The sequence below is a fragment of the Carettochelys insculpta genome, chromosome 2 (genome assembly GCF_033958435.1).
Source record: "Carettochelys insculpta isolate YL-2023 chromosome 2, ASM3395843v1, whole genome shotgun sequence".
NCBI classification, from domain to species: domain Eukaryota; kingdom Metazoa; phylum Chordata; order Testudines; family Carettochelyidae; genus Carettochelys; species Carettochelys insculpta.
In genome coordinates, this window is record NC_134138.1 from 218,151,609 (window position 1) to 218,173,917 (window position 22,309).

The 22,309-nt window shown below is 41.1% G+C and overlaps 1 protein-coding gene across 1 annotated transcript in view; it reads right to left on the reverse strand.

The window, feature by feature from the left end:
- STK31 (serine/threonine kinase 31) overlaps window positions 1-22,309 on the reverse strand; it is a 92,600-nt gene that overhangs the window by 62,427 nt on the left and 7,864 nt on the right. Inside the window, exons 4-9 of the mRNA XM_074986169.1 lie at window positions 17,709-17,783; window positions 14,467-14,625; window positions 11,717-12,075; window positions 8,644-8,839; window positions 5,670-5,785; window positions 2,586-2,745 (exon numbers count right to left, since the gene is read on the reverse strand). Of these exons, the coding sequence (XP_074842270.1) occupies window positions 2,586-2,745; window positions 5,670-5,785; window positions 8,644-8,839; window positions 11,717-12,075; window positions 14,467-14,625; window positions 17,709-17,783 (1,065 nt within the window). The remainder of the gene's footprint in view (window positions 1-2,585; window positions 2,746-5,669; window positions 5,786-8,643; window positions 8,840-11,716; window positions 12,076-14,466; window positions 14,626-17,708; window positions 17,784-22,309) is intronic.

Genomic DNA, 22,309 nt, shown 5'->3' on the forward strand with positions numbered 1-22,309 from the left:
TGCTTATGTACAGCTGGTATTAGTTTTTGATTATACGCATTACTTTGGACTTATCTATGTTGAAATTCATCTCCTCACAGCATCTATTGGACTTAAACCAACTTGAATAATTTTGTATCATTTATGAACTTTGTCACTTCACTGTCCACCTCAATTTCCAAATCATTAATTAATACGTTGAACTGCCCAGGTCCCAGTACCTGTCCTCTGGGGATCCTGCTGTTCAGCTCTCTCCAAAGTGAAAATTAATTATTGTTCTTATCCCTTCTAAATTACTGATCCATGAGGGATCGTTCCTTTTTTATCTCATAGCTACTTCGTTTCCACAAGAGCCTTTGGTTGTTAAAGGCTCTGCTCTGGAGCCAGTTTCTAAAAGGGGCTCCAAAGCAAATAAGACACAAGGTCAAGAAATTGCCAGACTGCATCCAGAAAAGTGTCACATTATTTCATATTAGGTTTGCTTTACTTTGCACTTACTATATGGACTCAAAAGCCACCCACTGAAGTCTGTACATACAAAAATTGAAAGAATCCAGTTGAACCAGTGAAGTAAATGGAGAGATAAAGATGCTGAAAATTAAGATCACATTCACCCCACAACTATATCCCCCATTAAAACCAATATTCTACTGGGTTTACCTGGTCATGTGTTATTTACCTGCCAAAACAGAAATTATCCTTGCCTCAAAGATCTTCCAAACTAATTATGGATGTGACAAGATAAACTATAAACATAGCAGGAATGGCAGACAAAGAAAAATCAAGAAAATATTAATAATGTTGCTATCACTACTGCACAGCATGAAGGGGAGAAAAAAAATTGTTTTCAATGAGTTAAATAGACAGAATGAGCAAGTAGACTTAATCAGCACATTTTCTCTCCATTACCTATCTCAGCTCACAGGATTTTTATGTGTGTAATTTCAAACTGCATGTGAAACTACAAGAGAATTTTGCAAACAAACAAAATTGCAACTACTTCACAAATTTTGAGAGCTGCTCAACTGTACACAGCTTAAAAGTCAGCATTTAGATTAACATTATTGATAGATATTTTTAATGACAACTAGATGTATATTAGTCAACCTTTGAGGTGCACGTCATTTATTTGCATCAGTCCAGGTATTTATTAACCCACACTCTATGAAATGTGTTATTCCACTTACATGCAAATTTTAAATTTAAGTAACTCATTAGAAAAGGCCTTATTACCACTATGCCCTTTGAAAACAGGAGTTTTTCTTAAAAACAAGAACTTGGTTTTGGTATTGAGTCACAACACTGCATTATTTCTCCCCTGCTCCACTTCCCACAGACTTCAGCAAATTCCAGTGAAGCTGAAAAATGTTCTGCCTCTAGCTGCTGCCACTTCACTTGGGAAATTGGTGTCCAACTGAATTCTTCAGACTGCGCTATGCCTGCACACATTTTGCCATTTGTAGGTCTTTTGCTCCTTTCAAACCTGCCTGACCCCTGGCAACACTACCTATTTGACATTCCCTCTTCAAGCAACTTGTAATGCTGCCTCAGTAATTCCTCTTCTCCTCCCAAAAATTTCTGGGAAGAAGGGGCCTCCAGAAACAAGACTTCCTTCCGGAAGGCCCCCCCAGGGGCCGCGCTTCTAAACGGCATTTTGGAGTCCAGAAGAAGGGTCTTCCGGACTCCAAATCACGTGACCGTATGCTAATGAGGCACGGAAGATTGCATCTGCACCTCATTAGCATATTTCAGGCTGTGTATTACCATGCCACTTTTGAAGAAAGTGGCCTGTGTAGAAACGGCCCATGTGTGCATGCACTTAGGAGGTGAAAAGGGTGCTGTGGGGACAATGGTTCATTTCCCTGCTACTCAGGGCAGCTTTGCAGGAGTACCTGAGGTAGATACAGCCTCCTGCTAGTGGAAGCGTAATCCCCTCATCCTTACCCCCAAAACACACACACACTCTTGCTGGTCTCCAGGACTCCACAAAACACTGATTTCACCCAATCCTCCCTTTGAGTTCTCCCAGTGGTGAGACCTTGCCCTTTACTTCAATCACCAGGCTGCCAAAGGCTATAGTGGGTGGTATGTTCTGTCCTATGCTAAGGCCACACCATGAATTTCTATATTGTTTTGTTTTCTCCCTACCACAGAGAGAGAAAGCATAGAGATCTCCTGTATTTAGCACACTGTCTCAAAGACCACTTATGGGATAATACAGCATGGGATACAAGTGACTGCATGGGACTGTTCCCCAATGGGAATCTGAATTTAATGTCTGTAAGGAAACTGCAGCCTTGCTAAAATCTGCATCAGAGGCCTTCGCCTGTGCAGGGAACATACCAATACCCTTACCTCCCATGTGCTGATGGCTCTGAAGGCCCCAAAAGCCTCATTTAAATCACAAGTATCAGAAGTTTAATCTTCTTCAAAATGAAGGAAACAACCCACAAATTTATCATTCCTGGAAAACACTGCAGTTACCCAAGACAAGGAAGATTCTTCCATTCTCTATTCATGATACCAGAGTTCATGTTATAAGACTAATGCACTCTATCAACAGCCTATAAACTATAGCTCTGAGGGGAAAAAAAAATTCAACCCACCACATTTTTGCACAGCTGAATCATCTCTTGAGCCAAGTTATATTCTGCCCAAATTTTCTCTAACTTTCCCAAGGAAGATGGAGCTACAAGACACCTTTCAGTGACTTCATTTACAGCTTTGAAGAGATCATCTCCAAAATGAATATTCATATTTGCACGCCTGGATGATGAGGAGAAAAAAAATTAAACAAGAACATGTAGCTGGAAAACACTTTTCCTCATAGCCTGAAGCAATATTACTTGATAGTGACATACATAATTGTTTTCAAAAACCTGCTGTAACAGTATAACCAATATGGTTTCTCTAGCCATTTTGAGAAGCCTATAGCTTGTCTGCAGCCAGACTAAAGAGCAGCAGCCATTAACTGTGAAGCTACAAGTCACATATTCACATTCCATCTACATTCCAGTACAACAGTAACAGAGAGTAAGCCGTGCTAGTCTATACACTAACAAAAAGCAGTCAAGTAGCACTTTAAAGACTAGCAAAATAGTTTATTAGGTGAGCTTTCGTGGGACAGACCCACTTCTTCAAGACCATAGCCAGACCAGAACATCAGGCTGTTAAGAAGACCACCAAATCCTAATGCCACCCACTGTGAAACAGGTCTCCAGATGGGTAAAGAAAACTTAGTTTACAGCATTTTGTCTGGAAGGCAATGACTTATCAATAGCTGAGGAGGAACCACCATTCTCTGATGATTGTCTTCACTTTTCTATTGTTTTCTGTATACTGTTTTCTGTATATTCTCTGTCTGGTTTGCAATTGCTCCTGTCTGCTGTATAATTAATTTTGTTCCGTGTAAATCAGTTAAGGTGGTGGGTCATGATTGGTGAGGTAATTCTGTTTCCGTAAGCTATTATTGGTTAGTAAAATTGTACTAAAATAATTGGTCAAAGTATAGCTAAGCAGGACTCAAGTTTCAATACTCAGAAACTGGGGTCCAAGGAGGAAGAGGAACAGAACATCAAGCAGAAAGGAAGAAGGAACACCTTAAGGAGGACTCACCCCCCAAGGCCGCGCAAGACCCTGAGGTGCAGCAACCAGCATCGAGAGAGTGATTTTGTCTGTCCCAACAGTGGAAGTCTGCCTGCCTGCCTTATCAGGATTGGTGAGCATGATACTGTGTGCTTACCATGTATTCTGCTTTCTTGGCAATTGTAAATAAATAGAGAATAAGAATATTACTGTGTAAGGCTTTTTTAGTGGCACAGATGCTGCATACCCGCAGGGAATTACACCCTGAGCCCTAAGAATTGGGTAAGGGTGGAAGTTTAAATTAACAGGGTCACGCCTTGAGCCCTACGGATTGGGTAAAGACGTGTATGTTCCTGAGTGTGGAAGGGATGAGAAATTTGTGTGGTTAACACTGCCACATTAATAAAAATTTCACATCCAACAACAGTAAGTCAGCAGAAATTTCACTTGTCCCTGCGGGTATTTTTACCTCCTATCATCTCAAGAGAGATAATGAAACAATATGACATCTGCCAGAAATTAATGCATGCTGCAGGGAATGACAGGTACACATGAATACACAATAGCACAAGATGCTTTACATTCATCCCTCACTATATGAGCACAATTGTTTCCCAACTTTCTGCTTGTAGGTGAAAACTTGTAAGAGGGACACTAAATTATCCTTATAATACACATAAAGTCTCTGATTGGTTCCTGGTGCTCCTAACTTGGCAAAGGAGTGCCAGCAGGTGGTGCTGCTTTTGAAACGTAAGTGAACCTTGGGGGTTAAAGGCTGGGCGCAGTTTGGGGCCATGAGTGAGAAGGAGGGTTACAACCTGGTGGCAGGCTGGGTACGTGGGGAGGTAGGGGGGCTAAGGCTGCTGCAGGTTGGGTGTTTGGGCAGGTGTGGGGTTGGGGGGCAGGCTGCAGCAGGTTAGGTCTGAGGAGCCAGTGGGGGGGTCAGGCTGTTGTGGTTTGGGGCCGTGGGGCCAGCAGGGAGTGTCAGGCTGCAGCGGGTTGGGTACGTGGGACTGGCGGGGGTGGGGGGTAAGACTAGGGGGAGTTGGAGCCGTGGGGAAGGAGAGGCAGGCTCATATTAGTGAAGGGAGTTCGCTCATCTAGTGAACAAAAGGTAAGTATATGTGTCCCTTGTCTGAGCGAGTACGTGTAAGTAAAGTACTCATTTAATGAGGGATGAGTGTACTTCTTGTCTCTCTAAAAAAACTCTCTCATTGCTCCCCCTTTATATTTGGTCTATTTCTTTTTCTTAGATTTATTTAGTCTCCACCAGTCACCCCTCTCTCTGAAAGCTCATCCATTTCTCTCTTACACACATGCTACAACAAATTCCTTCTCACCAGAACTGATGGTCACTTCAAGCCTAGACATCTGCCAACACAGCCTCTGTCTACAGTGCCCTGTACTGCTTCATTTTGTGTCACTCTGCAACTTACGCTGCTACAAAAAGGCAATTCAGAACAAAGCAGCACAGAGAGGGAAGCACCTGAAAGACTTATGCCGACACTTCAGTCAAAGGTGTGATTGCAGCATGTACAGCCATGCCTGAAAACTGGCTCTGACAGAGCTCACTTGCATGCTGCAATTATTCACTCTACAAGCCCACCCCATACAGAGGAAGGGGGCATGTAATTTCAGCAACTAGCTGAGAATCAGCAGTTCAAGTGTTTAACTCTGAAATATACTTTTTAGCCATTTGCATAGGATACTTCCTGTATCAGGACATGAAATAGAAATTTCAAGTTGTTTGCTATGGTGTTAAGGAAGACACACAAAAGATATAAATTAAATTCTTCTGATCTATCCAACCAATACTGGAAAACAGAAACTAGCCTACCACCGTGACACCTGGGCACAAAAGCTGCAGATTTCAGTCCAGGATTTTAGCAACAAGTCCAAAAGACTTCTCAAAGCTTTGCCATCTTAGTTTTATTAGAAGGAAAATAGCAGAATAAAATAATGACTACAAAAATTAAAAATGAATGAGGGAACAAATAGCATGTATTCATTTAACAAAAAAGTACACACACACAGAGAGAGAGAGAGAGAGAGAGAGAGGGAGATATATATATATAATTTGGTAGAACTGAAAAACTTGTACATACCTAACTTCTTTTAGTATCTCAGCCTGGGCAGCCAAACTTCTCATTTTAGTTCCTACATACATATGCAAGGTTTTCTCCAACTGTTTAAGGGTTTCTGCAGATGTTTCCTTTTCTTCCTGCATTATTGATTTTTGGGGGAAATGGAGGATACAAAACACAAAAAAGGATTAAATTATTCTTAGATTACTAAAACATTGAATATTTTTGGCTTTGTAACCAGAAATAAACAAACTTGTGCCAAGCACAGTCAAAATGGCTAAAGTATACTCATGCAACCGTGATGGATAAAAAAAATCATGATTTTAAAAAATTGTTTGTATTTAAATATTCCTAGTTTTTCAAGAGTAAAAGGAGAAGAAAGTAAATTGTTGAAATAGTGCTTTGTACTACTTTCTTTTCCCATTAATAGCATTTCGGATTTTTAACGAGATTTACCTCTTGCCAAGAAATGCTGCATGGAAAATACTCCTTGAAAAAAAACAAGTGCAGGACCCTATTAGTTGGAACACAACAAATGCAAACACCAGTTGATAAGCAAATATATTATACTATATTTGCAATCACACTACTCTTCTGATAGAGTGATTTTTCCTAAATCAAAATATGAAAAGTTCATACCAGGCTAACCTCCTGGATCAGGTTTGCAGTCAACTGGATTTGTGCTCATAAATCACTTAGGTGCTTTAACAAAAATCACACCCAAACTTCTAAAATCCATATTTTGGCACCTAATTTTAGCCTATTTTTGAAAACGTTGGTGCATGTGTACTTTAAAAGTTCACTACAAATTGTGAAAAAAAATTAAAAGCTAACGCTAGGAAATTTTGTTATGAAGGGTCAAAAGCTGTCTGCAAAAGTATAGTTTTCAATAAAAGCTACTTAGCCTCTGATGCTGCAGACACTTAGACTCATTAAACCTGACATTAACAGGAACATTTGGGAGTAAATTACAAACTGGCTTAACTATTAGCAAGAGCATATCCTTTAGTTCAATTTTTTTTCCTATAATATTTTGCAAAACTCAAATAAATTCTCTACTAGAAGTGCCATTTAGAATAAATAGCATATGAGCTGAACTCACAGTAATTTTAATCTAAAATTGCAACAGCAAGTGTTTTCAAATTAGTGTAAAACAAACTGGTATAAATCAAGAGGGGTTTTTAAAATCAATTATCTAAATTGCTCCACCTAGCATGCAGCCATGGAAAGGTAAACAAAAGGAATACCTGACTTTTAATAGTTATGTCAAAACTTTTTCATTTAAACATGGTTATGCATGATTAACAAAAAAAGCCACTCAATCCAGTTTAGGAAGGGAGAAGAAAAGCAAAAGAACTCACAAAAGTAAAGATTCCATCTCCTTTAAAAACAACAAGAAGTCCTGTGGCATCTTATAGACTAACAGATATTTTGGAGCCCAGCTTTCATGGGCAAAGACTTGCTTCCTCAGATGCATGAGTAAGGGGGTTTCAGAAGAGGATTTAAACCCCTCCACTCATGCCTCTGACAAAGCAGATCTTTGCCCAAGAAAACTTATGTTCTAAAATATCTGTTAGTCTATAATAAGCCACAGGACTTCTTGTTGTTTTTGAAGATACAGACTAACTTGGCTACCTCTCTGATACTTGTCACCTCCTTTAAAAGGCTCTTGCCTGAACACCTAGAGTACAGACAACTTGATTTGGGTGCCACCTTGATTGTTAAGAGGTATGTCTATGCTACAATTAGACACCCACAGCTAACTGAGGCTTGCAGGACTCAGGCTAAGGGTCTATTTAATTTTGGTATAGACGTTTGTCATGGGTCAAATATCTTTATCGCTATTAAACAGCCCCTTATTGTGAGCCAGAGCCATCTGGCCTGGGCCAACCATAAGTTTTTAACTGCGGCATAGACATACCCAAGGTTACTTCAGCTTACCTGGAGTTACAAAGATTTGACAGTATCTTCAGAGGACAGAAGTGCTGATATGACTTTTGCTTACTGATCAACCATGGAAAGATGGAGCAAGAAAAGCTGCCATCCTAATGCGGAGCAGTTCACAAGAGGATATGGCCCAGAAGCACAGCTGGTTCTGAACACTCTGCCCCCTCACATGCACTCCCTGTCCTTTGCTCTCCTATCTGTTTCAGTTTGACCTGCTGCCCAGCAGGAACTGGAACAGGGACAGGTACCTGCGTATAGGGTATGCCACCTAAAACCCAAACACCTGTATTCACAGTAGAAAACTGGCCTCCATGAACTTAAAACTCTGGAAGGATAGGAAGGAGACACTCACCCTCCCACCTCTACTGCCCAAGCTCCTGAAATCAGATCAAAGACAACCTGCTCTTTCAATAGTTCGAAAATACACTTCTCGTGCTCTGCAAACCTGAGCAAATACAAGACTTCATCTCGACAATTTGAGTCAAGCATTTTCCTCCACACTATATTCCACTTTTCTGTTCTCAAAACCAATCAGTACCTCTGGTACTAAGTACCGTGTTTCTCAGTTTGAATTAACATCTTTCACTGCGGAGATGTAAAATACCATTGTATTTTATTTGGCATCACAGCTACGGAAGCAATTTATTTCATCCAGTGCTGTGACTCAGCTAGCTGTTGGAGATTCAACATATTCTGATGTTTCCAAAGCCAACATGACCTCTCCTTGGCTAGGTTTACACTGGCCGCAGAAGATCAAACGCTTAGGTATGCAACTAGAGCCCTAAAATTGCGCAGCAGCCGTCGACGTTCCTGGTAAGTATAGACTTAGCCCTTCTCTCCTCTGTGTGGAAGACATTTCAGTCCCTATGCCAGAAGCAAGATTCAGTCTACTGTGAAGATAGATTTCCCTAGAAAGGAATCAGATGAGTCTATGAGCCAGATGAGTAAATAACCTGCTACTGCAAGTCATGAGGTTACTGATCAGAAGCAAACTCAATGGTGAAGACTGAAAGGACACCAGGAGAATCTCCCTCACTTTTTCACATACCTGCACTACTTGGTTCAGCTGCTCAACGGTCGATTCTAGTTCTTTGTATTTGTGGAGGAGACTTTCCTTCTCCTCCCTGAGACTCTTTTTCTCCTTTTTGAGCTTTTCATTCTCTTCAATCAGTTTCTGATGCTGTTTTATATTTGCCAAACTGATGTTTGTCCCCACATTAAAATCACAAGCCATCATTTTTTCCCTATTAAAAATGAATGAACAATTAGTAGACCCAAAATGTTCATTTCATAATGGTACAACTGTTCTTTAATCATGACTATCAAGAACACCTTAGTCATACAAATCAAACACAGATATCTATTTTATAAGCAACCATACATGATTAAATCACGTCAAATTTCTTTAGAAGTGCAACATTCCCATGCTGCTCTTCAAACAAATTTGTACACCACGCCACTTTATTTTAGTTTCACTTCCTTGGAACAAGCCTTCTTCCATATCCAAGTATACTCAGTAAAAGATTTTAAAATAAATTTCTCTTTCCCTCTCCCCACCTATCTCCCCACCCATTCTCCCCAAAAAACAGAGGAGTACATCACACTGCTGCACAGGGAAATCTGCTCTTTAACTCACATTTCCTGATTGTAAAATGTATCCGAGCATGTCACACTTAACAGTTACTTGTAAATCTCCACAAAAGTAGGCAAGAAATAATAACCCTGTATCTCGGAGTAGTGACTCAAAGCAGCTTATCAGAGAGGTCCTGTGCTATATTCCACCAAAGATCTCAGTTCTGTTCCCACCTTAGCCATGAACTTTCCTGGTGACTTTGGATACGGCACAATTACCTCTGTTCCCTATATTGGCATATGTACATAAAACCTTACTAAATAAGGTTGTAATATGCAGGAAATTATTAGACAGCTAAAGGAATAAGCAAAAGTACAAAACTAAGATCTCCTTGCTGCCAGGAGGTACATATTTTCCTAGGTCAATCTGGACATTTTGAAAGACAATGCTGCTTGCTGCAGAAAGGAGGAAAGGAAGAAACAAAAAGTCTGAGGTTTTCTAAAATTGAGAGAAGAAACCTTGTTATTTCAAAGCAATTTAGAGATGATGCTTTTTAGTATTAAGCCAATTAAGCAGCATTCCAAATTATGGCCCCAACAAACATTAATGTGAATTGAATATCCTGGTGACCCTGAATGCAATTTTTCAACACACAAAATGGGGGGAAGTCAGGACCATTAAAGACTTTAGTGATGGGCTCCCTCTATACTTTTAAATAGACGGAGGAGACCAGGAAAATATGAATAGCCCATGAAGTTCAAATGTGAGTGAGTGTGTGAAAGAGATTTTAAAAAGACGTTAACGTATTCTGCCGCCTAATATTTTTAGTTGCTGAGCAGCAGCTTTCCCACCTACATTTCCCTTCATCAGCAGACTGTAGCCATGGAAACTCCAGTTACCACTAGTGTCTTTATAAAGATTTGTAACTACCAACACCACCTCTTGTCACTGTAAGCAAAAGAGGTACAGAGTCAGACAGACACACACTTTCAGTTGTAACTCTTGGCTTGCTTTAACAAGAGCACAGCACTTGTACTCCGTTCCCCAACGGGCAACCAAGGCTGAAAGATTTATTTTTGTACACTGCATTTTTGCACAATTTTTTTTTTTTTTACCATTAAGATAAATTAACATGGACTGACAATCAGATAAGCTCCAGCACAAATAACCAATATGCTCTATCTACACAAGATTAAAATAACCTGTGTGAATACATACTTAGATAATGCCTATCTGTGCTCTCTTTTGCAAAATCACAGCAGGGACCATGTCTTGTCACCTCAGTTCTCAACTACCTTCCCAAATCATATTCTCCCTTACCTTGGAACAATTGTTCCAACTTTCATCAATGTTTCTAGACTCTTGCACACCTCTTATCAGCCATTGACCCAAGCTCTTCCAAGAGCAGGAGGAAAACATTCTCCAGAGAGTTATCATCTCGAGAATAGGTTGCATTGTCACAGCATGACCCTCTTTTTCTCTGCTACACAAGTGTGAAGATGAATAAAATAGTAAGGACAAGAGAAATAAAACTAAAGAGAAAAAAAGTTCATATGAAACAAGTCACAGAGCAGAAACTATCTTTAATAAGAAAAACAAGCTTCAGCTGGGAAAAAAATAATAATTAAGAGCAGTATGAAAATACTTCAGAAGTGTCCAATGATTTTGGATGACCAGCCTGAAAGCCCTTAAAGGGGCTGGAGTTTCCTGAGCTGTGAGCTAAACACCTTCTTATGAAAGGTAGAGTCTGTCTTTTTTAAAGATGTATAAAAGACAAGAAAAAGAAAATGAATCCATGACAGAGGAGCAAATGGAGATAAAAGAACAATTCACCATACCTCCTATATTTGGTTCTACTGGAAGCTAAAAAATTCAGTCTCCCATACTGATTTGTTACAGACATCTCATAGGAACTGTGTAGTCTTTTGGCATGATTTTCGAACCAGGCTTCCTTTTTTGCAGAGCTGGTTTTATACCCACCCCACAGGCCATTCATAATTTTCCTTGGCAATTCATGCCAGCAGTGACAGATAGTGTGAGAAAGATACCATAAACTCAGCTCAGTTTCAAAAAAGTCAATCCTTCGAGTGCAAACTCCAATTCATTATAACTCATGTTGCCAGAAAGTCCAAGAAATAAGTATAGTACTTCCAAAGCTAATATTTTTGCACTAACTATAGTTTGTTGTATTATGGCAGGAACATCTTTTGCTTTGTACTATATGCAGAACAAATGGCTTTTTGGGGCTAAGCACAAACAAGGCACTTAAATGGCTTAATATCTACAGCCTTTGTTTTGTGCAACAAAAAAAGTTATCCCATAACAAGCCATTGCAAATACAATTCATACAAAAAACCCACAAAATATTTTCTTTAGTTAAGGGTGCTTTTGTAGGTTGGAAAATCTACTTATCAAGGGCTGAAATTTATTGTCTTCATTTGCTCACTTTTTCATTTTCTCATCTTGCTTTCCTACATACACACTGCTCATTACTGAGTCTACATCAAAACACTGACGCACTCACTATCAAACCTCTATGCTTTCTTACTTCGCAAAAGGCATATGATTCCCAGGATGATTATCATTCTTCACGTTGGTATCTAGCTGGTCACCAAAACGCCCTTTCAATCTGTTGCATACTGAAGGGTTGGGTCTGTTCTCCCACGCTGGAACTGAAATTTTTGTATTCCAGGGTTGGTATTGCGCGACATCTATTTTTTTCTCATTGCTGTTGTTAGCACTGATAGGAGATTTGCATTTTTCAGCAAACCCCTTCTTAGCTACTTCTTCCCCAATATCTATTTTTCCATACACTGCCTGGGCAACGATGGTACCATCCTGGTATGCGGCTTTGTGTCGCATTTTTATGTCTTTTTCAAAAATTAAGCTGCATAAGAACTTTTTCCCCTGTAAAATAAATGTACAGAAGTTACAAAACTGCTTGTAGTGAACAGTTTCTCTTTGCTTAACTCAGCTAATTTTCCATCAGCGAGCAGACCTGTTTTAGATGTCAGTGGAACCTACAAGAGTTTCAACGGAAGTTAGGCACCAAATTACAAGAGGCCGCCTTCAAAAAGCGAAGCCAAGCATCTAACAGCATTATAAGAATTTTAACTTTCCAAAATACAAGGAAAATATCTTTTTATAAAGAACATGATTTATCTTCTCAAACCGCCCCCGCCCTCATTTTAGCTGTCAACATTTTATTCACATTGGTCATAACTACTTAAATGAAATGGCTAAAGCTTAACCACAGCACTAAATCTCTCTCATTTAAGTAAGCCTTCACTTCTCCAGAGCGAATCACATAATTGTGTGTGATCCCCTACGTATCTACTACTTGGAATGCAATGCACATGTAATTTCATTGTTACGTATAAAAATCTACATTCTGAATGTAAACCCTGAAATATCAAAACTGAAAAAAAAACAATCAAGCATTCAAAAGTTAGGAAATGCCAAAACTGCAGTCTCTAGTTTGACTGCTAGTGTCGGACACCAGCAGATTTGAAGGCTGAGAGGAACAGGATGTGGTGCAGCTCCTGAATAAAGGGGCTGAAAGGGTAGGTTTTTCCCCCACACCACACTTGCCTGCAGGTTCTGCCCCTGCAGCTCCCATTCATCAGAAATCGCAGACAATGGGAGCCATGAGCGGGGGGCAACACCTGCAGGCAAGTGCATGGCAGTGTGGGCTGCCCTCAGCTACCTGATTCTCCTCAACCAAAAGGGAGCTGCCCCAGGCAAACACCCTACACCTGAACCCACTGCTCCCAGCCATGAGCCCCCTCCCACATCTTAACTGCCTCCCAGACCCAGCACCAACTCCAACCTCTTGTCCATGCTCCAGGCCCTCGTCCCCAGTCTGGATCCCCTTCTGCACCCCTATCACTTCATCCCCAGTGCCATCCCAGCGGCTGCATCCCCAGTCAGAGCCCTCACCCCCGCCAAGACACCCTTCCTCCATTAACCTACAGCCCCTTCACACACCCTAAGCCCCTCATTTTTGGCCCCACCCCAGAGCCATGGGGTCCCACAAAACCTAATCATGCTGGGATCCCAATAATTAATCCAGCTCTGGGAAGAAGCAGCAGGCAGCTAGCAGGCAGCACAAAGCTCCAGGAAAACGGGCTCTCTCCCCCACTCACACCTGCCAGCAGGTGGCAAAGAGATCCATGGGAAGGACCCAAAGCTGCAGCAGCAAGCTCCTGAGCCAGGAGAGAGGCTCACAAAAGCCTTGCAAACCCCATCTTGCTCCCTTCTCCAGTTCCTACCTGCCCACTACCACTCTCCCCTCTAGGTCCCTGCTGCATGGCCCTTTAGAGCTGCTGCACAGCTACTTATAGCCCACCACACATCTTAGAAGGAACCAGAACTGCATTAGGGCTGAGGGAGCCACCACTGGCTTGCCAGCCTTGCCATGAAGAACACTGTCATAGGCAGTTATCACCTCCAACTATAAGATCAACAGCTCTCTTGAATGCACATGTGCCAAAGAGGGTACGAGTTCACACTCACTGATGGCAAGAGTGCTTGCTCCAGCCATCAACTACTGAATTTTAATTTTTGTGGCACTCATCATGATACATGAGCAACTCACAAACATCAGTTGATTCATCAGCAAGACCCTGTTGATTTAGGGCAGCGTAATTCAGTGTTTAATTTTTTTGAAGCCACAGAACACCAAGCAATAATACTTGTTATGCAGAATACCTACGAAAATTTTCTTAAAAAAAAAAACAAAAAACCACCAAATAGCAACATATACAGCAAAAACAACATGAAGCAACTTAATCAGGTCTGGTAGCTATGAAAAAGTAACATTTTATCTGGTTTTAACAGAAAATATATACCAATCAGTGCATGATATCAACCAAGTGTCAGATGCTCATGGCACACAAGCAAGTTGTTCGTGAAACACCAGTGTTCCACAAAACATAGTTTAAGAAACACTGGTATAATTTCCCATTAAATACAGACACTGGAAGACTACCATGTAACTTGGTCCAGGTCAGTGAGAGTTTATGACAGAGTCAGGAACAGTACTTAGAGCTCCCAAGACTATCCTCCATCTACTACTGGCTGTCTAAAAAAACATTTCTGCTGATCATTTTGGCTTTTAAAATTGATTAATACTGAAACATCTGGCTATTTTATAAATCTGCCCCGAGTCTCAGCTTAATGGGTAAAGACATTCCCATCATTCGTCTTCTATGGACTCGTAAAGGTAAAAATGTGCAGATAGTTTGGTTTATTTGTTACATAGTTTAACATCCATGCACTTAAAAGTCTATAACTTACCTGGTCAAATTGATTTAAATCTTGATCAGGAGGAATCTGTAGTCCCCAGAGTCTATACTTTTTGGCAATGCTGGGAAACTGCAAATTCTTGGGAATCTCAACTATTTCTGATCGGTTTAATACCTCTGAATTTCCATAATCAATGTATAATACCTGACACTGTGGCAATAATACAAAACATAAATAAGCACAGCAGCTGCAAGTCTACTACAGTACTATGTATTACTATTTACACTACAGGTTGAACCTCTCGTCTAGTATCCTGGAGACTTGACTGATGCCAGACAAAAGAATTTGCTGGACGATGGGAGGTCAATATTTTCTAGCACATTACTATAACTCCACTGCTTGATGGGCTCTTAGAAAATATTTAGGGGTAATTTGCAGCTAGACAACAGATCAGAATATTGAGAGCCAGCACTGATGGCTGGAAACAAATTTTATAGGACCATAGGAAATGCAGTCACACCATGATAAGTGGTCATCTAACTAAGTAAAATCACGTGGGATTACAGTGTTTGCTGGACGAGAGTGTTCTGGATTAGAGAGGTTCAACCTCTACTTAAGCAGACTATATATTACTTGAGATCCTAGTGTGCAAGTCCAAAGGGAGTTCTACAAAATGGGTCTACAGCCGACCAAAGTCAATATACAGAAAAGATAAGCCCTTAGAAGCAAACTAGGTAAGAAAAGTCAAAGTCCAAACTACAGCATAAAAACTGAAATTCAAAAATAAAGTCTTAATTCACACACATATAATCTGTTGTCCTAAATTACTATGCCATTTTTATGGTTGGCATAATAATGTCCTCAACATGAAAGCTTTCCTGTTTAAAAATCCTTAACATTCATTATCCTCATCTTCTTCAGTGTAAATCTATTATCTTTATATAATAATCATTGTTCATAGAGTACCCTTTATCTTAAAATGAGAATAATCTGCAGAATGATAGCTGGACATAAGCAACTGCCACCTCTTCTCAAGTACAAAACAATCTATTTCATTAAAATTGAACAGTGCCCAAATACTTTGACAAATAACTATTAAGTATCCTACAATTTCAATATCTGTAGAAAAATTGTATCATATATGAAAAAAGAAACAGTGAAATGGAGATACAAAAGGAAGTAAGTGTGCCTGAATGTACAAGTATTTTCAAAGGAAACCTTAAGCAGTTTTGTTCTAGTACCTTGCATAAAAAGCTAAATATTCAAACACTATATATAGATTTTTAAAAATTCAGAACAGTCTTTAGAAATATCCATTCAGCCCGTTTGAGTTTCACAGTGCAGGCTACTGTTTTTGTCCCATTTCCCAGCTAGAGACATATCTGATAATTAAAATTAGGTATGAAAAGTAGGACATTTCGAAAATTCAGCAAGTGCTATGGTGTTTTTACAATTTGCTTATGTTTAGAGAATGACCTAATACTAGACCTGAAAGAGAACTTGGTAAGTCATTAAGTCCCGTCTCTCACACTCATGGCAGGACCAAGCACCATCTAGCTCATGCCTGACAGGTGTTCGTTTAACTTACTCTTAAATATTGTCAATGATGGAGATTCCACACCTCCCTGGACAACTTATTCCAGTGATTAGCTGCCCTGATAGTTAAGAAGATTTTCCTAATGTCCAGTTTAAACTTCCCTTGGTGCAATTTAAGCTCCCTGCTCCCTTTTTTGTTATTTTGGTCCTATCATCAGAGGTAAAGGAGAATAATTTTTAACTCCCTCCTCCCTGTAGCACCCTTTTAGGTACTTGAAAGCTGTAATGTCCCCTCTAAGTCTTCTCTTTTCCAAACTAAACAAGCTCAGTTCTCTGTCTTTCACAGGTTATGTTCTCTAGACCTTTAATCGTTTTTGTTGCTCTTCTCTGGACCTTCTCCAATTTGACCACATCTTTCTTGAAAGGTGGTCCCTAGGACTAGACACAATACTGCAGCTGAGCGCTAATCATTACAGAACAGAGAAAAATTACTTCATGTGTTTTGTTACAGCACTCCTCTTAATGCGTCCGAGAACGATGCTTGGTTTTTTTGCAAGTGTCACACTGCTGACACATATTTAGCTTGTGGTCCACTATGACTCCTAGGTCTTCCTGCACTACTCTTTCCTAAACAGTTGCTTCCCATTCTGTATGTGTGAAACTGATTGTTCATTCGCGAGTACTTTGCATGTGTTCTTACTGAACTTTGTCCCATTTATATCAGACCATTTCTCCAGTTTGTCCAGGTCATTTTGAATTAACACCCTATCCTCCAAAGCACTTGCAAGCCAGCTCGGTATTAGCTGCAAACTTTATAAGGTGTTCCCTCTCTGCCGCTATCTAAATCATTGAAGACATTGAACAGAACCCACCCCAAAACTGATCCCTGTGGAACCTCACTTGTTATGCCCTTCCAACAGGACTATGTATTCAATAGTTCTTGTAAATGAATTCTAAACGGTAAACAGTTTTTCATTTAAAAAACAGCATTCAGATTTACTTTCTTCTAAATAGTTAAAACATTGGCTAGCTAGCTATTTGAAGTTTTAGGAAATATGTACATATATTTGTATAGGTATTGTATTTCATTTCTAGGGCTTTTTTTTTTTTTTTTTAATAAAGGGGATAAATTAAGAGAAAAACCCAAATTTAAATCCTCACTATAAATAAAATTTTTATTTTTAAGAGCACAACGGTTTTTCACTGACAGTTTTTCCAGATTTAAATTTGGCCATGAAATAACAAAATTTGTGAAATCAGACCTCTTCTAAGGCCAGAGATGAAATTAAAGGAAGCTCCCAAATCATTATGGCATGAAACAATGTAGTAATCACCATTTCAAGTGAAAGTAATAAACCTCTTGTGTTTGTTTGCTCAACTTTCCAAATGACCCTAGCCTGGAAACTTAAAAGGAAAAAAGGCACCTGAAACTCATCAGTATCAGCTCTAAATATTACTTCAGTAATTATCAGCCAAACCCAATTCCCATTGTCTCTTCTCAGAAGTACTGAAATTGAACTCTAGGGGGAGGGAATGTTACTTCAAAAGTATACATAAACTGAGTGAATCTTCCCATCAATGTAAAGCTTCCAAAAGAATGCATCACTTTAATGCATGAACCAGGCAAGTAATCCTAGATGTACATGTTTTGTAGGCCACCATAAGCATCAGAACTATATTGTTTTTGTCTCCATAGATTTGCTTTTAAAAGTGATTTAGCTATAAAGAACAATTATATCCTAAAGTGTATATCCTGCCTTTTCATCACTGATCACTTGCTGAACTTTGCATCTATACCAGCATTTATCTTCAGAAAAACAGCCACCGTAGATCTGTAGACGAAAAGAGAAAACAAAAGTATTGAAGCATATAAGTGCACCTCAAAATTATACACCAGATTCCAGTACAACCATTATTTTTCAAAAGTTTGTACTCTGGATATTTACCCAATATTGAAGCAGAAAGGGAGTTTACCTAACCCAGCTTCCTGTCTCCTACACAAGAACACACTAGATGTTTCAAAAATATATAATCCTCAATACAGTTAGTTATACAATAAATACTTTGAAGCAATGTTTTATCATGCAGCAAGACATGTTATTTACATTTTGAACCTCTCTAGTCCAGCCCCCTCAGGACCTGACCAATGTTGAATGAGAAAACTCACCAGACCATGGGAGGTCAATATTGTCTAGCAGCATTTCCAACACTTCCACTGCTTACTGGACTCTTAGATGGCATTTGGGGTAAATTACAGCTAAATAACAACACAGAACACACAGAGAGAGAACTGGTGGCTGGAAACGAACTTCTTGGGACCATAGGGAAACTTGGCCACACACGATATGCAGTTGTCAGGCTAACTAAAATGGTGACGGATTATAGGTGTTACAGGAGAGTGTGCTGCACTAGAAAGGTTCAAACTGTATTACCACAGTGTCCAATATGTTTGCCACTCACCACATGTGGCAAATAGGACACTGCGGAGTGACAAATCTGGCTCTGGAGCCATATGCAGCTCTAGGAGCCTTTAAATGAGGCTCCTGAGAGCCACACTCATGGGCCGCTTCTACACAGGCCACTTTCTTCGAAAGTGGCATGTAATAAGCGGCCCGAAATACGCGAACGAGGTGCAGATGCAAATTCCCCATGCCTCATTAGTGTAATGTCACGTGATTTGGAGTCCGGAAGACTGTTCTTCCGGACTCCAAAATGCCACGTAGAAGCGTGGCCACGGGGGAGATTCTGGAAGCAAGTCCTTCTTCCAGAGGCCCCTTCTTCCCGAAAATCTTCCCGTTCTTCCCTTCTATCCCACTGTGTAGGAAATATAGAAAATATGGCAAAAGACCGCCTTGGCTTAACCAGGAGATCTTGCATGAGCTCAAAATACAAAAGAAACTGTATAAACAATGAAAATAAGGACAAATTACCAAGGATGAATATAGGCAAAAAACACAAGAATGTAGGAGCAAGATTAGAAGGGCTAAGGCACAAAATGAGCTCAAACTAGCTACAGGCATAAAGGGAAACAAGAAGGTTTTTTATAAATATATTAGAAACAAGAGGAAGACCAGGGACAGGGTAGGGCCATTGCTCAGTGAGGAGGGAGAAACAGTAACAGGGAACTTGGAAACGGCAGAGATGCTTAATGACTTCTTTGTTTCGGCCTTCATTGAGAAGTCTGATGAACGAATGCCCAACATAGTGAATGCTAGTGAGAAAGGGGTAGGGTTAGAAGTTGAAATAAAAAAGAACAAGTTAAAAATCACTTAGGAAAATTAGATGTCTGCAAGTCACCAGGGCTGATGAAATGCACCCTAGAATACTCAAGGAGCTGAGAGAGGAGGTATCTGAGCCTTTATCTATCATCTTTGGAAAATCATGGGAGACAGGAGAGATTCCAGAAGACTGGAAAAGGGCAAATATAGTGCCCATCTATAAAAAGGGGAATAAAAATAACCCAGGAAACTACAGGCCAGTCATCTTAACCACAGTGCCAGGACAGATAATGGAGCTGGTAATTAAAGAAATCATCTGCAAGCACTTAGAAGGTGGTAAGGGGATAGGGAACAGCCAGCATGGATTTGTAAAGAACAAATCATGTCAAACCAATCTGACAGTTTTCTTTGATAGGATAACAAGCCTTGTGGATGGGGGAGAAGGGGTAGATGTGGTCTACCTAGACTTTAGTAAAGCATTTGTTACAGTCTTGCATGATATTCTTATAAAAAAAAAATTAGGCAAATAAAATTTAGATAAGGCTACAATAAGGTGGGTGCATAACTGGCTGGATAACTGTACCCAGAGAGTAGTTCTTAACGGTTCTCAATCCTGCTGGAAAAATATAACAAGTGGGGTTCCGCAGGGGTCTGTGTTAGGACCGGTTCTGTTCAATGTTTTCATCAACGATTTAGATATGGGCATAGAAAGTACGCTTATTAAGTTTGCAGATGATACCATGCTGGGAGGGGTTGCAACTGCTTTGGAGGATAGGGTCATAATTCAAAATAATCTGGATAAATTGGAGAAACTGTCTGAGGTAAACAGGATGAAGTTTAACAAGGACAAACGCAAAATGCTCCACTTGGGAAGGAACAATCAGTTTCACACGTACAGAATGGGAAGAGACTGTCTAGGAATGACTACAGCAGAAAGGGATCTAGGGGTTATAGTGGACCATAAGCCAAATATGAGTCAACAGTGTGATGCTGTTGCAAAAAAAGAGAACATGATTCTGGGATGCATTAACAGGTGTGTTGTGAACAAGACAAGAGAAGTCATTCTTCCACTCTACTCTGTGCTGGTTAGACCTCAGCTGAAGTATTGTGTCCAGTTCTGGACACCGCAGTTCAAGAAAGATGTGGAGAAATCTGAGAGGGTCCAGAAAAGAGCAACGAGAATGATTAAAGGTCTAGAGAATGTGACCTAGGAAGAAAGGCTGAAAGAACTGGGCTTGTTCAGTTTGGAAAAGAGAAGATTGAGGGGAGACATGATAGCGGTTTTCAGGTATCTAAAAGGGTGTCATAAGGAGGAAGGAGAAAACTTGTTCTTCTTGGCCTCTGAGGACAGAGCAAGAGGCAATGGGCTTAAACTGCAGCAAGGGAGGGTTAGGCTGGACGTTAGGAAAAAGTTCTTAACTGTCAGGGTGGTCAAACAGTGGAATAAATTGCCAAGGGAGGTTGTGGAATCTCCATCGCTGGAGATATTTAAGAACAGGTTAGATAGATGTCTATCAGGGATGGTTTAGACAGTACTTGGTCCTGCCATTGGGGCAGGGGCCTGGACTATATGGCTTCTCGAGGTCTCTTCCATTCCTCGTGTTCTATGATTCTGTACTACTGGGCTGGGGAAGAAATCCCTGGCCATGGAAGACGGCCCTGGCCCTGACCCCGCTACTGCCACTGCGCTGCACCACAGCAAAAGGCTGCAGCCCTGGCTCTGGCCCCCCCAGCCTTCTCCTCCTGAGCTAGGGCTGCAGAAAATGACTCACCATCCCACCCCAACTGCTACTGTGCTGAGGCCACAGGAGGCAGCTGCAGCCCTGACCCCAGCCCCACAACTGCTGCTGAGTATGGGCCAGGGAACAGAGCAGTGCCCCCACCCCGCTGTACCAGGAGATGAGAAAGAGACAGTTCATGCTGGAGCGGGAGAAGAGCCCCCACCAACAAGCAGCTCAGCCCCACGCTCCCCCAGAGTGTGGGAAGGCGCCTCCCCCCCTGCAGGAGCTATGGGTGAGACTGCGACTCAGACAACTGCACGGATATGCCAGTGCTAGGCAGCACAACCCTCACCCCTCCCTGCACAGAAAGCTCCACCTTCACCACTGTGGCTGCCCCCAGTAAGCCCCCTAAATCTCCCAAGCCCCTGCCCTAAGTCCCCTGCCCAACCCCCCTCCAGACACCCCAAGCTCTTCACCCTCACCCCACCACCTTCCACCCCTTGCCCTGAACCACCCACAACAAAACCCGAGCTTCCACATCTCCACCCGCAGCCTGTGCCAACTCTCCCACACACACTACACCCACTGCCCTCCTCCTATCCTCTTCACACCAACCCCAGCCCTTCCAGCCCCTGCACTCCTTCACATCCACTCCCTGGCCACAGCCAGCCCCACGACCCAGCACAGCTTCTAAGCCCCACACCCTCCACTGACCCTCAGCCCCCCCCACCCCCTCACTATCTCATGCTCCCCACAGCCCTAAGGCATCCACACCCCAAAACCCTTGACATCTACACCCCCATTCCTTACCCAGACACCCCAACACCAAACGCTGTACTCTGAGTCCCCATCACCCTGTTCTCCCTCCCACACCAGCCCATACGCTGAATAGTAACAAGTCTCCAGGACCAGACGGCATTCACCCAAGGGTTCTGAAAGAACTCAAATGTGAAATTGCGGAGTTATTAACAGTGGTTTGTAACCTATCCTTTAAATCCACTTTGGTACCAAATGACTGGAAGACGGCCAATATAACGCCAATATTTAAAAAAGGCTCTAGAGGAGACCCTGGCAATTATAGACCGATAAGTTTAACATCAGTACCAGGCAAATTAGTAGAAACATTAGTAAAGAATAAAATTGCAAGGCACGTAGAAGAGCACGAATTGTTGGGCAAAAGTCAGCATGGTTTCTGCAGAGGGAAGTCGTGTCTAACTAATCTATTAGAATTCTTTGAAGGGGTTAATAAACATGCGGACAAGGGGCACCCAGTGGACATAATATACCTAGATTTCCAGAAAGCCTTTGACACGGTCCCACACCAAAGTCTTTTATGTAAATTAGGTGGTCATGGGATAGGAGGAAAGGTCCTTTCATGGATCGGGAATTGGTTAAAAGACAGAAAACAAAGGGTGGGAA